This window comes from Ptychodera flava, chromosome 6 (assembly GCF_041260155.1).
Source record: "Ptychodera flava strain L36383 chromosome 6, AS_Pfla_20210202, whole genome shotgun sequence".
Taxonomy (NCBI): domain Eukaryota; kingdom Metazoa; phylum Hemichordata; class Enteropneusta; family Ptychoderidae; genus Ptychodera; species Ptychodera flava.
The window spans coordinates 31,069,561-31,085,913 of record NC_091933.1 but is presented as its reverse complement, the minus strand read 5'-3'; the positions used below and the strand labels follow the sequence as shown (position 1 = coordinate 31,085,913).

Sequence of the window (16,353 nt, the reverse complement as noted above, 5' to 3'; positions counted from 1 at the left end):
TTTTCTTAATGTTTTTCATGGCTATCTTCCTATTTCAATTAAAAAGACATTTACTGATCTGAAGTTTCTTGTGTAGGATAAAATCAAGTCTAAACAGTTATAAACACCTTACCGATTTTGCATTATTTTCTATTGCTTTATCCAGCGTCGGGAAGTGATAATCCGATGAGATGTAGTCCTTGGTGGTATTTTTCCTCGGAGAAGCGTCAACACTTCGTTTGTAGAAGAACACTTACCCATCAGCGCTGTCGCAAAGTCTTCAAGCTTGTCCCGTAGCTTTTCATACGCGTTCTGGGAAAGCAATTTTTAGAAAAATGAGTCCAATATGTGTAAGTAGGCCTACACGTAATTGCATTCTACAGCCTTTGTCCTCTACAATTCAAATAATGTTCTTGGATGTTTCAAAATCAATCTGTAAGGCATTGCTGCAGTCCAGGAAAGTATAATCAATGATGAGGGTAGCACCCCAGACGTTGTCTTATGAAGATTTTTACCATCATCGGATCAAAACACGCACGTCTTGGCAGGTAGGCCGCCATCATACAGCAGTCTCCTTGTTTCGAGAGAGTGTCTCTTACCTTCCCGAAGAACTGTTTTTCTTTCTTTTATTTGACCTAAAGATAGTTTGAACCTCAAAAGAGAAACATTTAAACTTTTGCTCAAAATTTCCTAAATGAAACTTTCAACCATTCCCTTACCAAATAGACAATAAAAATCGGGGGTCATGGTGCAACTTAACGAACTAGAGAAACAAATTACGCAATATTTAACAACATTTGAAATTCAAAATGGCCACAATCCGTGAGTTAACTCTATGGGAAAAATAAATTTCGGACTTTCGAAAAACTAAGAAGGTAAAAATATTTGTTTCTTTTAGAGCTATAAAATAAGCCCCTATAAGTGGTACACCAGCAAAGATTGCAGAAGCTGAGAATCCAAATGTATGTCACCAAGGCGAGTTCCACCTTAAAACAATAGTTTTCGAATTTTAAGCTCACCTTAAATGGATCTTCATCAGACTTGTCAATCAGTGCGTTCAGTTCTCCCACAAGCTCGAACGCAGTGCACAGAGGATCATCACTGGTCAAGGCGATGTACGAGGGACTTGTGATGGCGTTGTACGACTCAATGAACGCAAGGTGCTCAGACAAATCTTTTGAGTGACAGGGGTGACTGAGATGTTCTGAAAGAATTTACCAAGATTCCTCTGAATTGTGTTAACGATGCCAACAGTGATAACACAAAGTCTGAAGTACGATATCGGCGTCGGGCAAATTTCCTTCAGTTAGTTTTAAGGTACGATCTGATACATATGCGTGCACTGTTTATCAGGAATGTTATTCCCCGATCATGATGCAGTCTGTGACATTGAAGAACCAGTTTTTCTACTAACGCATTTTGGAAGGGCATGATACTCTGAATAATGACAAGTCAAAAGTATCAGTACTGGTTCATCATTTGAAATTAAAAAATCGACTGGAGAGTTCCGGCCCACCAAGTCCTCTTAACCTACCATATTCACAGTCCGGTTTATTCAACAACATCGCACCGCCATCGAGTAGCGTCTTAATCATGCAGAAATTATCTTGCCTCGCAGCGAGTTGGAGTGCCGAACACGAAAGAGTCTGCCTCGTTACAATACTGTCCAAATACATTCCTCGATTCCTCTGTTTTGAGTTATGAAAAATATACGATCTGCAGTTGGTTTCAAAGCAACATTCGCACATTCCATCGATGGAAAACATAAAATCCCAATTTGTTTATTGACAATTTTGAAACCTTAATTTGTGTGAGGTAATTTGCATGTTAATATTCAGTCGAACTATGACAATTATGGCTTCAAACGAAAATTTGTCCTGAAAGGCTAAACCCAGAATAAAATGTTCAGCATTTAGGCATTAAAAGCGATGTGAGCTGATGAATATACAACCACCCGGCACGGAAAAGTGTTTCTTTAGCTGGAGAATAGGATGTATGGAATTATTATAGGCCTACAGTCCGCTCAGTCCTGTCATCTGTCTATGATTTTTCAAATGATTTTACAGTTGACTTTAAATCTTTTCTGTGACAGGGATGTTGTTGCATTTGTTGTTTACTCAGATTTAGTTTGTTCGTCCGTTTATCAAATTATGACTTGGATGGTCGAGCAGCACTGTCAGAACTGCACAACTTTCTGGAAGGATTTGCAAAGATATCGGTGTACCTACTTCAAGAAACTGTTTCACGTCCAATACAGACCTTTCTCAACCAGAGCGAACAGGGTTTCTTCAGCCGAGCTGTGAGTGGAGGCTTTGACAGGTTTGTCTTCTTGTCCAAACGCTGCCCTTACCATTGCCTCATCAACGTCCATAGTTGCTATGATGTGAACTGACACACACTGGACACACAGGAACGGGACTGTGCGTGATTTCAAACCTTTCTATGATAATGCTCGATATACAAGAACGTAATCGTATCTGTTTTGTCGGCCGTACTGGTTGATAATTTAAGCCGAGTACAAAATACAATGTAGAACCTATAGCAGTTTTTTCTTCGGTCACGAGTGATATACTGACTGTAATTACAATCCATCATGCAGTGCATAGCGCCAAAGGGTTTCTGTGTCCATTAGCTTGCCATCAATAGTTCCTTCAGTCGACAAGACGGATTGTTCTGGCTAAGCGAACGCATTGACGAACATGTCACAATGCTCAAAGGATGTACAGCAGTTTCATTAAAACGTCTTAATGTTATCCATTTTAGACGTTGCACTTCAGAATGAGAAAATATCTTTTAATAGGTACACCCGTAATGAAAATGCCGCGCTTGTTTAAATTGTCTGACTGATTATTGCGCTTGAGTATTAAGGCCTTTTATGATTGAACGTTTTGACAGGAAACTATTTTCATGACTCCGATAACTGAGGTTTAACATGACTTCGACTGTGTTTTCTCGATTAGCCACAGTCACGTGTCTTATCAATAGCTTAGTGTGGGTGGCATCATTGAGTAGTACACATTTATAATGGAAATGCCGTGTCTAACAGCGACAAATATTGACGGTGAAACTGACAAAGCAAGCTGTGCCAAATGATATTCTTACACTTCCCTTAAACTTTGTTGAATGGCTGCTCTTGTTACTAATAATAACGGGAAACAGACTCATAGGAACACGATTGGAACTAATTTAGGAGAATTAGATCTTTATATTTTTCAAATTTCTCAAAAGTGTTAGGTGCCCTATAGATGAATGTTGCGATCCGATATTACAAATTAATCATAAAAACAAGTGTGTAACTTAAAAAGAAAAGCAGATGAGGTTACATTTGCAGATTAAATCGGCATTACTTCATCAAATTATCCCAAATTAGTTCCAATCGTGTTTAGGAAAAAATTGTATTGTAGAATGGCTAATTTTCAGAACTATAAATTCACTCCGGTAGTAACATATTTGTTATTTTTTACTGCAACATGGCTTACTGTGACACACTGTTCTTTGGTCTTGCCATAACTGACAATATAGAACCAAATTAGCACATTCACCATTAGTAATATAGTGTACAGTGAACGATTTAGTCTTTAACACTTTATATGGCATATCTACTAACAACATACTAGTATCATGAATAACATTGTCTTCGTTATTTAAGCGATAACCAAACACCGGCGACAGTATACCACGAGGTTTTGACCAGTTCAAGACATACGTGCACGAGCGATAGTTAGTGCATTTAAGGTAGAACGCACCTCGGGGACAGACATTCAGACTCTCAAACTTTTACAATTCTCGTCTGATGTACCACATGTGAGGATTCATTTTAAAGCTCTTGGTGAAAGAAAACTTTTCACCGGATTAGTTTTTCGAAATTCGAAAATTTTTATTTTTCTCCATAGAGTTAACACAGGGATGGCGGTCATTTTGAGTTTCTAATATCGGTAAAGCTTGAGTAATTTGTTTCTCTTGTGCCAAAATTTGCATGGTGACCCCCTGTTTTTATTCTTGATTTTGAAAGAGAATGATTGAAAGATTCCTTGAGGAAAGTTAGAGCAAAAGTTTAAGTCTTTCACTTTCGAGGTGCATACTACCTTAAGGAGTGAACTGGTCAAAATCGAGTGGTATACCCGTTTCTGAGATGGTTTATTGCTATTATGTCATAATGTTGAATTAAAATTCTGACGTGAACCGTCTAAAAGGGATTTTTTCTCCAGCTAGTGCCTGTTCCAACCGTGCTACTTGTATATGGCGAATAAGCTCGCTTCATTTCACGTCTCGACCGATTAGATCGCAGTATTTGCGTCTTCAATATACTGGCATGATTATCATTAATATTCATAATTTGTCACGGTCCACGTTCAGTCTGCAACATGGTAGAAATCAGTCAAACTCGTGAATACGTCGTTTTTAGAAAAAAACTATTCTTTGTAAATTACTCCAGCACATCCCTTGTTCGAATTCCCGCGAGTTTCGGTTCGCACTTTTTCTGCCGAATGGGCGGTAATATTTCACAAATACAGTCGCCTTTGTCAAGTTAAGGCCGGGTATGATATAAACCAATGAAACGCTTCTATGATCTATAGATCACTTAATCAGATTCGACAGCTGAAACTGGTCGTCAGTAGTGCGTTCAACTTTCTACGCTGCAATATCATGTAATGATCGTTCTCTTGGACAAGCTTTTGCTTGAGCAAATCGGTCTAGCATCTTGAAGTTGTACGGTATATATGAAAACCAGGTGCAGAGAATTCAATATTATATATTTGCATTTGCTGACAGTGGGACAGATTTTTACATACATTGTATACATAGACTTCATTATTATTTTCTTTTGTTTGACGTTTTGCGTGCACTGCAATGCCAGACAACCGTCCGCCCGTGAGAGTGTCATGGCATCTTATAAACGTATGCTGTAGCAAACATGAGCTAACAAGAGACTCTAGTTCCAGGTAAAGCATCAGACAAAACTGCTGTTAGACTTTGAAATTAGAGTGTACGTTTCCCAACACTTGGCAAAAAGTTATTCCTCTTCATCTTCTCGTTGATAATCGTTTCGTCGCCGTAAAGCATGGGAAAGTGTTATTGTTTCTCTTGGCCATAAAGCATGGTGAACTGGTGAAGTGTCAGTTTGACTTCATTACAGACTACAGCGCTACGTGAATACCAGAAACATTATTAAATCCCCATCAATCTATCTAAAACAAAGCTTACACATTTTGAAATTTACTATGTTTCGTCAAAATTGCTTGACAGTGAACAAGAAACGATGCCAATGCAACCTAAGAACCTGTCTAAAACTAGTTTTTATTTATAAGTATTTCTGAAGAAGATTTCTCATTCGATAAATTGATCCGATATACTGTAAGGATACATGTACGTTGTCATCTGTCGAAGGGTAAAATACTCATTGAGAAGTTCACTGAAATCTTAGAATCAAGCGAGTTTCAAAATTTCCATGGCCAATCTCCTGTAACTACTAATGGGGAATTATGTTCTCTTGATACGTATAAATAGCTTCAGACATTGATGGAGACTATTATTATGCTAAAATACTTTCAATTTTTCGATACAAACACACACACACACTAGGTATGGTCTGTTGGGCCGCCGACAGTAAGACGAAGTTAGACAAGACTTGTTGCCCTTGGAAAACGCAAAATGCGGTGAAATTCAGTAAATATATATGCGACTATGAAAATGAAAATACTTTACATCGTATTCCTTCGGTAAAACTATTACTTCACATGAACGAGCATTTTAGATTAAATGGCAGGAGTATTATAATTAAAAATATAAAAACGTATGCAATCCACAGTTATATCGCTTAAAACTCAAAGGAGAAAGTGTCATTGGTTCATTTTCACGTTGTTGTTGAGTCATATAACGCCTCATTATCACGAAAAACAAATTAGAAATGTGACAAGGTGACGTCAAGAAACTCTTGCATTGTCTAGTTGGAAATTATGAAGTAGAAAAATGTTCACCATTCTGAGGATAAAGTGTTCATCAAAAAACCCAGCACAGAGAAATGTGTTATTCTGTAAATGACAGTAATTTGCCATTACGCTACGATGTATTCTCAGCCATTCGATGTGAAAACAGTACATTACGAAGGTGAGAATGTAAAACTAACTGTATGCTCATGTTTTGGGAACAATTTTGCTTCACAGTCCACGCAAACGCTTCTTAGTGATACTGTTTACGGCATCGTTCTGTGAAGTACATGTACAGCAGTTTCTTGATGAGCTGAAATGAGACAGAAAAAATATATTTGCAAGTAAGGTTCTATGACAACAGAAATTTTTAAGTTGTCGATTTTGGAAAGGATACTTCTGAATGGGTTGCCAAAAGTGGACATAGGGACAACAAATTACATAATTCCTAATGTAATTTACTATTGGAAGATATTCATAGCTATCAAAACCCAGAAATGTGCAAGATAATTGTATTGTATTGTATTGTATTGTATTGTATTGTATTGTATTGTATTGTATTGTATTGTATTGTATTGTATTGTATTGTATTGTATTGTATTGTATTGTATTGCATTGCATTGCATTGCATTGCATTGCATTGAATGTATTGTATTGTACTGTATTGTATTGCACTGTTTTGTGTTTTGTTGTGTTGTGTTGTGTTGTGTTTTGTTGTGTTGTATTGTATTGTATTGTATTTATTGTATTGTATTGTATTGTATTGTATTGTATTGTATTGTATTGTATTGTATTGTATTGTATTGTATTGTATTGTATTGTATTGTATTGTATTGTCGGTTAGATGTGTTTTCCAGAGACACCTTTGAACTCGGTAGTACGAAATGTCAAACTACAACATCTGAAAGCTTGGGTTGACATCACATTCATTTATATGTATAGACGAATTATTTTCTCCTCTGAAGGCAAAATGTACTGTACTGTACTGTACTGTACTGTACTGTACTGTACTGTACTGTACTGTACTGTACTGTACTGTACTGTACTGTACTGTATTGTACTATACTATACTGCACTGCACTGTACCGGATTGTATTGTATTGTATTGTATTGTATTGTATTGTATTGTATTGTATTGTATTGTATTGTATTGTATTGTATTGTATTGTCGGTTAGATGTGTTTTCCAGAGACACCTTTGAACTCGGTAGTACGAAATGTCAAACTACAACATCTGAAAGTTTTTTGTAATTTGAAAGCTTGGGTTGACATCACATTCATTTAAACATACAGACGAGTTATTTTCTCCTCTGAAGACAAAAAGGGCAAGTAAATAAATCACAGACCTTCCTTGATGTAAAATAAGTTGAGAATATAATATACCTGATCGTAATTGCATGGTTCCACCTTTGTGATCGGCGTTGTCTATGGATATCAAATGAAATTTAATAGTGAAAGTAAGTTTGTTTATTTTTACACCAAATGCAGACATAGAAAATGCACAAGTTACCTTGTATATCCGGCACTCCATCATGCTTATTGGCTGACTGAATTTAGCATTGAAAAGTCGAGATATATCAACCAGAACTAAAATAGATAAGAAAGTTCTATTGGTGATGTAATTACCTTGTTACGGGAGGTTGAACATAGCCTGCGAACAAACTTCACCAGTACATTTCGAATCAGTTCGAATATGTTGTAAGGCGGCGGCAAGGAAAACGGTCGACGTGCGTACAACATCGAAGTGGAGATGCAAACAAATTTATACTCCTTCTCTCTGTTATCCTGTGTTTAGATAAACACATGACAGTCATTACATTGAGAATTTCCTTGTTGATTGGTAAGTTGTGCGCAACAGAGACATCGCAATGTTTTATATTAGGTAATGACCGGGGTAGGAAGATAGAATGTCACAAGCTTTTTGTCTTGTTTTGTTACTTTTATAATAGTTATTAGTAGAATAAAAGGAATTATGCCTGCATAGTAAGGTAAAAGAGCTCTCCGCTACCTATTAAGCAAAGAGTAGTACCCAATAAAAACATTGCTCTACAGGTAATTCTGCAACTGACTAACGTGCGTATCCGTGAAACGTTATATTACAAAGACATTTATTTTGTTAAATAAACTGTTGTTATATAAGACCTTGCAAAATGAAAAGAGGAAAAAATCAGAAAGCGGATGAGCGGATGTTATTACTGTGCCTAGAAACATTGGCATTTGTTTCTGATACGTACAGCGACAGAGTCCACGCTACATGCACCTCACCGATATCTCAATGGAGTACACATGGCTTCATGAAGACTATCTTATACCACATCATATACTTGACATAATAGTCTAGCTATGTAGAAAGATTATGGCTCATTTTCCCATATTCTCCAGTAATTTATACATTTTGATACGTCTCTACATTTTTTTATTTCCCCGCTTTCGTTTCGACAGGAATTTATCTTTCTGTTTTACATGAAACCGTTTCAGGGTCATCTTCTGGTGAACACATTTTCTTACGATCTCGTATATTTTATACATCAGGTAGACGTTACATATGATACCTTAGAGATTTGACTTTTAGACCAAAATCGGGTGCTAAATATCACACAAAGTTGGCTTCTATTCCCCTATTTCATTTTCACCAGTACGTGTAAATGAGTGTTTACTTTAGTTCACTTTAATGCAAAATTAGATTTTTTTCCTGTGTATACTTTCAATTTAATAGTATTATAGTGTGCGTTGTTTTAGGAGTCTTTTACCGGACATCGTGTGCATATTAACAACACATAATAGAAATAAATTACATTCGAATCCTCACTTGTACTCTGGAGTATGTTGTGGCAATCATGGCGATAAAGATGTTGAGGAACGCCAGGATAACGATACCGCAGTATCCGATGTAGATGTACAGTGCCAAGTAATTTTGTATGTAGACTGATGTCTTTGTGACATGAATCGGGCAATCTTCACCAAGAGTTGAATTATGGGATGAGTGATTGGTGTTGTTGCCTGCACAGCCTAGTTGAGCAGAATTATGCAACGCCTCCATGTCATGGACGCCAAAGAGAGCCCAAACAAGTCTCCAAGAAGTCTCAATGTAGCTGTGACTAGAGAAAAAAAACACGACACACTTTATACCTTTCAGTGATGCAGAAAATAGCTGTATTTTTGCTGGTAGGTAAAATATGATATTTTATGTTTTTTTCAGCGAAAAACAATCAGAATGGAGCTATATCATATGTTAAGCCGGAAGTTAGGACGCTTTTTTGTGATTCCAGACCGGTGTCATAGCCGGCTGTGACTTGCCTGCGTTCAGTGAGAACTTATTGTAGGCAAGGACTATAAGCATGATCTCAGTAGATTGGAGATTTTTACGGTGCATAGCACGATGATATATAGGAGGAACGTCGCTAAAACAGGTTGCAGATTATTTCAAGCAATTACGGTATTTGGTGAACGGTTTCAGTTAGTCGTTTTTGAAGAGGGAAGCCACTACAACAATTGCAAAAGTATAAATGTATAAGAATTAACGATTACAATCCACCACTTTCAATGTATTAAAGGAGTATAGGTTTTCTTGCAAATTACAAATTACTATTAAATCTTTTGTGTCCGGTCGTAATTTATGCAGTGGATCCCTGATAACCTAGTGTGGTATAATGTCGGTTACCCTAACTGCACTTCGGGCCTTTCATTCGGTTCCGAAGTGCAGTCTTGGTAAGCGAGTTAAGCGTGCATGGTAATGACATCAGTGGCACTTATAATGTTTAATGCTTTTCATTAATGTAGTGTGCGCCTCGGGGACAGATTTTCGGACTCCAAAATTTAAAGTTTCTTTTTTTTGGTTTACTGGTTTGTAAGGGCTCACTTTGAAGCTCCTGAAATAATGAGCGTTTTGCAATCTTAGTTAAGTATTTCATTACTTCCCATAGAATTATGACAACCATTTAGAATTTCAAACGTCAATGGATATATTAGGTAAATTGTTTCAATGGTACCGAAATTTGGGCAGGAACTTCGATTTTTATTTTTGATTTATCAAGAGAATGCTTAAACGTTTCGTTGATTATTAAAGTTTGGGCAAAGTCTTTCGATTTCGACGGGCGTACCACTTTCACTTTTTATCCAAGGTATTTTGTACCAGTTTTCAACCTCTTACTAAAACTAATTCTCTGCAACCTGTAACCAAGCATTTTATTGATCGATGTATGTGACGTCTAAAAATCTTACCCGGCTGAATCATCAAATCCTGAATAGTAGAGTATATACAGTGCCCAGGTGAAACCGAACTGCAGTACGCTAAAAACACAGAAAAACCTCGAGGCATCTGGAAAAACATCCTTCACACTCAGCAACATGGGCCCAAGTTGTGAAGTCACTTGTATGTAATTAAACATACAAAAAGCATTCATCATACAACCCATAGACCCCATGAATCGGCAAAATACTATGATCAGAGCGGCCTCTTCAGAATTGTCATAAGACCTGTGGTAGTACACGATAACCAGAATTGTCTGCGCGGCAAAATATGCCAGCAGGGCCACGTTCCCAGTGTTCCAAATGCAACTCATGTATCTTTTGTATCCGATTAGTTTCATATCTACTGCTATGGTGATGATGAGACCGATGGCGTACGACATTATGTACGATTCATAGACGCCGGTAAGGGTGGTATATGTGGAGTTAGTTATGGCAAGGTAGAGTGCTGACACAGTTGTAACTATATACATAAAGCTGAACTGAACGTGGGCAAAGAACGCCAAAAGAAACCTAGCCCATGGATTTTTCAGTTTGTCGTTCAGTTTAGCGCAGGGCACCAAAATACACAGAATGGCCAGAAAGGGCTGGAGAAGACCACAAAGTACCACCAAGCACACTACATAGAAGAAGTAAAGGGCTTCGTTGTTGCTGTATGCCCATTTTGGATGCACGGACGAAAAACCTGTCGTCAGCAAAACTTTCTGACACTTTGGATCCACTGTAAACTGTAAGGAAAATAAGAAAAAAATTGTATTGCGTTTTCCATGAATAGGCGTGTGAATGCGTATGTGAGCTTAAGCATATCTAAGATTTTGGTAAATGTCATTGGTACGGAAGGAAAAGCGAAACCGCCATGGAGTACCTTCCAAAATCAAACATGAACACAACTTTTTAAGGTTTGCAATTTGAGAGGGTTCCAGGACTGTTAACACCTGGACATTTCTAGCTCATGTCAACAGCTGGGATTGTAAAGGATAGCAATAAGTACACAGCACATTATTCGTGTGCGTATTTAAACATGTAGACTCATTTAGATGTTATAATACAGTTCCGACGCAATACTTACTCCAAAGTCATCAAGAAAATACGGTGACAACCAACAACTTGAACGCTGACAGAAGAATCTAGACTACTTTTAATGTTGGAAAGCTGTCAACGTAAAGTTTGTTTATTTATATTCACGTGAAGTTTTTGCACAACAATCGTCAAAAACTGCTTTGTGTTCTCCATATATAATAAGCAATGCAGTTTTCCTGGAACTAATTTCGCATTAAGGACTTTGGTTGTTTTGGTTTTTGTTGTCTTTTTTTTTGGGGGGGGGGTGTTACACCAAAAAAACTAAGGCATCTAGTACGTCAGCTTTATGATCGACAACACCTACTTGTAAAATGAATCAGATATAAAGGTTAAAAACATTGACAGAGCCTTCTTGATTATAGGATCAATTTATTTTATGCCGTACAACATCTCCCTTGTTAAAAAAGCATAATTTTTGCGACCAGTGTTCGATGGTTCTGCGCATCCACCGTTCGCACGTGGTACACGTGAATAATAAGGGTACAAACCCTTAGTTATATCTGCCTGTCTGAGGACGCATTTCATTCAATTAAGGTAGAACGCACCTCGGGGACAGACATTCGGACTCTCAAACTTTTACAATTCTCTTCTGATATACTACATGTGGGGGTTCATTTTAAAGCTCTTGGTGAAAGAAAACTTTTCACCGGCTTAGTTTTTCGAAATTCGAAAATTTTTATTTTTCTCCATAGAGTTAACACTGGGATGGCGGCCATTTTGAATTTCTAATATCGGTAAATCTTGGGTAATTTGTTTCTCTAGTACCAAAATTTGCACGGTGACCCCCTATTTTTATTCTTGATTTTGAAAGAGAATGATTGAAAGATCCCTTGAGGAAAGTTAGAGCAAAAGTTTAAGTCTTTCACTTTCGAGGTGCATATTACCTTAATGGGAAATCTAAGCCAGTTGTTTGAGACGTAATAGTTTATCACGATATGCTAATGCCCTTTCTTATTTTTTCATGGCTATCTTCCTATTTCAATAAACAAATTTACTGATCTGAAGTTTCCGGTGTCGAATAAAATCAAGCCTTAACAAGTATAAACACCTTACCGTTTTAGCATTATTTTCTATTGCTTTATCCAGCGTCGGAAAGTGATAGTCCGATGAGATGTAGTCCTTGTTGGTATTCTTTCCTCGGAGAAGCGTCAACACTTCGTTTGTAGAAGAACACTTACCCATCAGCGCTGTCGAAAAGTCTTCCAGCTTGTCTCGTAGCTTTTCATACTCGTTCTGGGAAAGCAATTTTTTGGAAAACATGTATGTCCAAACGTGTGTAAGTATACACTTAGGCCTAAAAGCATTTGATATCTACTGTCCTTCATGATTCAAAAATGTTCCTGGAACATTCGAGTTGTTTCAAAATCAATCTGTAATCCATTGCTACAGTTCTGAAAAGTATTATCAATGGTGAAGGTTACAACCGTTAACCCTATACATTGTCTTTTGCAGGATTTTACCATCATCCATTCCAAACGTGAACGTCTTGGCAGGCAGGCAGGCCAGCATGATACAGTCTCCTTGTTTCGCGAGAGGGTCTCTACCCTGCCCAAAGAACATTGGGCTTTGGTGTATTTCTTTTAATTTGACCTTGAAACAATAATTATCGAATTTTAGCTCACCTTGAATGGATCTTCATCAGACTTGTCAATCAGTGCGTTCAATTCTCCCACAAGCTCGAACGCAGTGCATAGAGGATCATCACTGGTCAGGGCGATGTACGAGGGACTTGTGATGGCGTTGTACGACTCAATGAACGCAAGGTGCTCCGACAAATCTTTTGAATGACATGGGTGACTGAGATGTTCTGAAAGAATTTAGCGAGATTCCTCTGAATTGTGTTCACGATGCCAACTGTGATAACACAAACTCTGAAGTATAGTACCTTAAAAACACCATTTCGTCAATCGGTGTCACTGAAATTACACTGATCATCGAGGTACTATCTATTGTAATGTGCACGATTTACCAGGAATGCTGTTCTTCTGTCAGGATATATCTTACATTAAAACACACGTTCTCTACAAACAAAGTTTGAAAAGGGCATGGTCGGCTAAACGGTGACGTGTCTAAAGTATCAGTAATGGTTCATCATGAAAATATAACAATCGACCGGAGAGTTCGCTAGTGCTTGGCGCGCGTTTGCGACCTTAAGGGTCGCTGCACCCAACACAGCGTTTTTTGTTCAAAAATCACTTTTTTTGCAAATATTCATCCAATTTTAGTTAACTTAACCCAAGAATAAAATATTGTATGGGTTCACCTTTTAGCTTGTCAAGCAATCGTAAGTTGCACGATAAAAAAGTGTTAATTCATGCAAATGTATGCAAATCACCCGATTTCCTGCCTTCTCTTTTCTCAAAATTTCAAGATTTCCAAAGAATTTAACTCTAGTTTGGCTGGGTCAAATTTTCTGAAATTTTCACATGATGTTTTCAAAATGCTATATAATATATAATAAACCAACTGTTTTGTTTGGCAATAAAGATCTTACATTTTTTGAATAAGAGGCATTTTAATTTTGTTAATCATGATTTTAATCACTTCTCTGAGTGTCAGTCTTTCAACCATGCCATTTTATAATGACGATAGATAATGCAAAATAAAATAGTCTTTTTTTCTACATATACTCTTCTTTCAAGTGAAATATTACTTTTTAGAAATTAGTCTCAATTTTATCATTAATACTAAAGTTTAGGTTTTTTACCCTAAATATACACCCACTTCGTCCTTCGAGTAAACTTTTTCTACCATACTAAACTTTAGAGTCTCTGCATTTTGAACTATATATAGTGTGAGGGGTTTCCTTGTCATCTTTGATGAGAAATATTGCTTTGAAAAAACTGTGTTGGCAACATGCAGCTCCACCTTAACGCGCCAATTAAATCCTCCCACTTACCATATTCACAGTCCGGTTTATTCAACAACATTGCTCCGCCATCGAGTAGCGTTTTAATCATACAGAAATTATCTTGCCTCGCAGCGAGTTGGAGTGCCGAACACGAAAGAGTCTGCCTCGTTACAATGCTGTCCAAATACATTCCTCGATTCTTCTGTTTGGAGTTATGAAAACTATAAGAACTGCAGTTGGTTTCAAAACAATATTCGCACATTTCATCGACGGTAAACATAAAACCCTAATTTGTTTATTTTCATTTTTTAACATTGAAATCTAATTTTCTATGCGGTAAGTTGAATGTAAATATTCAGTCGAACTATGAAAATTATGGTTTGGAACAAAATTTTGTTCTGAAATGCTAAACCTAGACCTAGATGTTCAGCATTTCGGCCAGTAAAATCGATGTGAAGTTATTAATATACAACGGCACGGAAAAGTGTCTCTTCAACTTGATAGTGGGATGTCATCTTTCTATGATTTTATAAAAAATAGCTAGTTTAGTCGTCAGTTGATTTTCAATCTTTTCTATACGAGGATGGCGTTTTATTTATTTGTTTACTCATTAAAATAGATCTAGTTTGTTCGTCCGTTTATCAAATTATGACTGGATGGTCAATGTCAGAATTGTCGAATGTTTTGGAAAGTATTACAAAGATATCGGTGTACCTACTTCAAGAAACTGTTTCACGTCCAATACAGATCCTTTCTCAACCAGAGCGAACAGGGTTTCTTCAGCCGAGCTGTGAGTGCAGGCTTTAACAGGTTTGTCTTCTTGTCCAAACGCTGCTCTTACCATTGCCTCATCAACGTCCATAGTTGCTATGATGTGAACTAAGTATAACACTGGACACACAAGAACAGGACTGTGCGTGATTTTAACCTTTTCTATAGGTGATTATTCTCGATATACAAGAACGGAATCGTAGCTGTTTTGTCGGCCTTACTGGGTGATAATTTAAACTGGAAAGCGTAGATGCTTTTTCGTCGGTCCCGAGTGATATACTGACTGTAATTATAGCCCGTCATGCTGTGCATAGCGCCAAAGGGTCCCGTGTCCATTAGCTTGCCATCAATAGTTCCTTCAGTTGACAAGACCGATTGTTCTGGCTGAAGCAAGCGCATTGACGAACATGTCACAATGCCAAAGAGATGTACAGCAGTTTCATTAAAACGTCTCAATATTACCCTTTTCAGACGTGGCACGTCAAAATTAGAAAAGAACCTTTAATAGGTACACCGTAATGAAAATGCTGCGCTTGTTTAAATCTTTTGGCTGATTATTGCGCTTGAGTATTGAAGCGTTTTATGATTAAACATTTTGATAGGAAACTCTATTTTCATAATTCTGATGAGGTTTTACGTGACTTTGAGTATGTTTACTCGATTCGCCGCAGTCACGTGTCTTATCAATAGCTTAGTGTGGGTGGCATCATTGAGTAGTTCACATGTGTAATGAAAATGCCGTGTCTTCTAACAGCGATAAACATGGACGGTGAAATTGACAAAAGAAAGGCAGTGCCAAATTTTAAAATTCCTATTTGTATTGTTGTGTTCAAAGTTTGTTGAAGGGCAGCTGTCTTTATACTTATTAATGAGGGGAAACATTACTCCTAGGATAATATTGAAGTGCAGCATGGCTTATTTTCTGAACTTCAAATTTCCTACGGTAGTAACAGGCTTATTAAATATTAGTGTACTGTAACATGACTGACTGTGACCCACTATTCTTTGGTCTTGCCATAGTACATTTGTCATTAGTGATATTGTGCAAAGTAAACAATTTGGTGGTTAACACTTTAAATGGCACATCAACTGACATTATATCATCATGGATAACGTATGCTCTCTTTGGAACTTTTCGTCTATTTTTCAATATGATGATGGGCATCATTTGATATTGATGGTTGGCTTCAAAGAGCCGGACACAAAACATACTTCATCCACACTCCGTAAGGCCTGAGGGTCTGTGTCCAGCCCTACTCAGGACGCAGAAAACAACGGCCTATTTATCTTCCAGAAATAATTTTTGCGACAACTTTCGGAACATCGCCGTACAGAACAGTAATCTTCTATCTGAGACTGGCTAAGACTCAACGTTTATATGCATTGTACTTGATTTCCAGTGAAAATTAAAAATGCTGCATTTTCCTATGACATGGCAAAATGCCAATACCTCGTCCCTTGAATTCATGGTTTACATAACGAGCGTAGTAGCATTGTA

At 37.4% G+C, this 16,353-nt stretch overlaps 1 protein-coding gene across 1 annotated transcript; it reads right to left on the bottom strand.

Annotated features, from left to right (window-relative positions):
• Nucleotides 1-5,257: 5,257 nt before the first annotated feature.
• On the bottom strand, nucleotides 5,258-15,136 carry LOC139134328 (short transient receptor potential channel 6-like). The gene is made up of 9 exons (XM_070701208.1): nucleotides 14,803-15,136; nucleotides 14,133-14,286; nucleotides 12,856-13,040; nucleotides 12,287-12,466; nucleotides 10,127-10,881; nucleotides 8,715-9,003; nucleotides 7,532-7,690; nucleotides 7,289-7,330; nucleotides 5,258-6,219 (listed from the first exon to the last, which is right to left on the bottom strand). Exons 1-9 carry the CDS (start codon nucleotides 14,944-14,946, stop codon nucleotides 6,160-6,162), a joined length of 1,968 nt encoding a protein of 655 aa, XP_070557309.1. The 5' UTR covers nucleotides 14,947-15,136; the 3' UTR covers nucleotides 5,258-6,159.
• Nucleotides 15,137-16,353: the final 1,217 nt, after the last annotated feature.

What these genes read in the sequence shown, in the direction of transcription:
- LOC139134328 (XM_070701208.1), bottom strand. Translation starts at nt 14,946, where the DNA reads ATGGACGTTGATGAGGCAATGGTAAGAGCAGCGTTTGGACAAGAAGAC. An exon ending in CTGATGAAGATCCATTCAAG is followed by an intron (nt 12,467 to 12,855) that starts GTGAGCTAAAAT and finishes TTGCTTTCCCAG; the next exon opens with AACGAGTATGAAAAGCTACG. An exon ending in GGATTTGATGATTCAGCCGG is followed by an intron (nt 9,004 to 10,126) that starts GTAAGATTTTTA and finishes TTTTTTCTCTAG; the next exon opens with TCACAGCTACATTGAGACTT.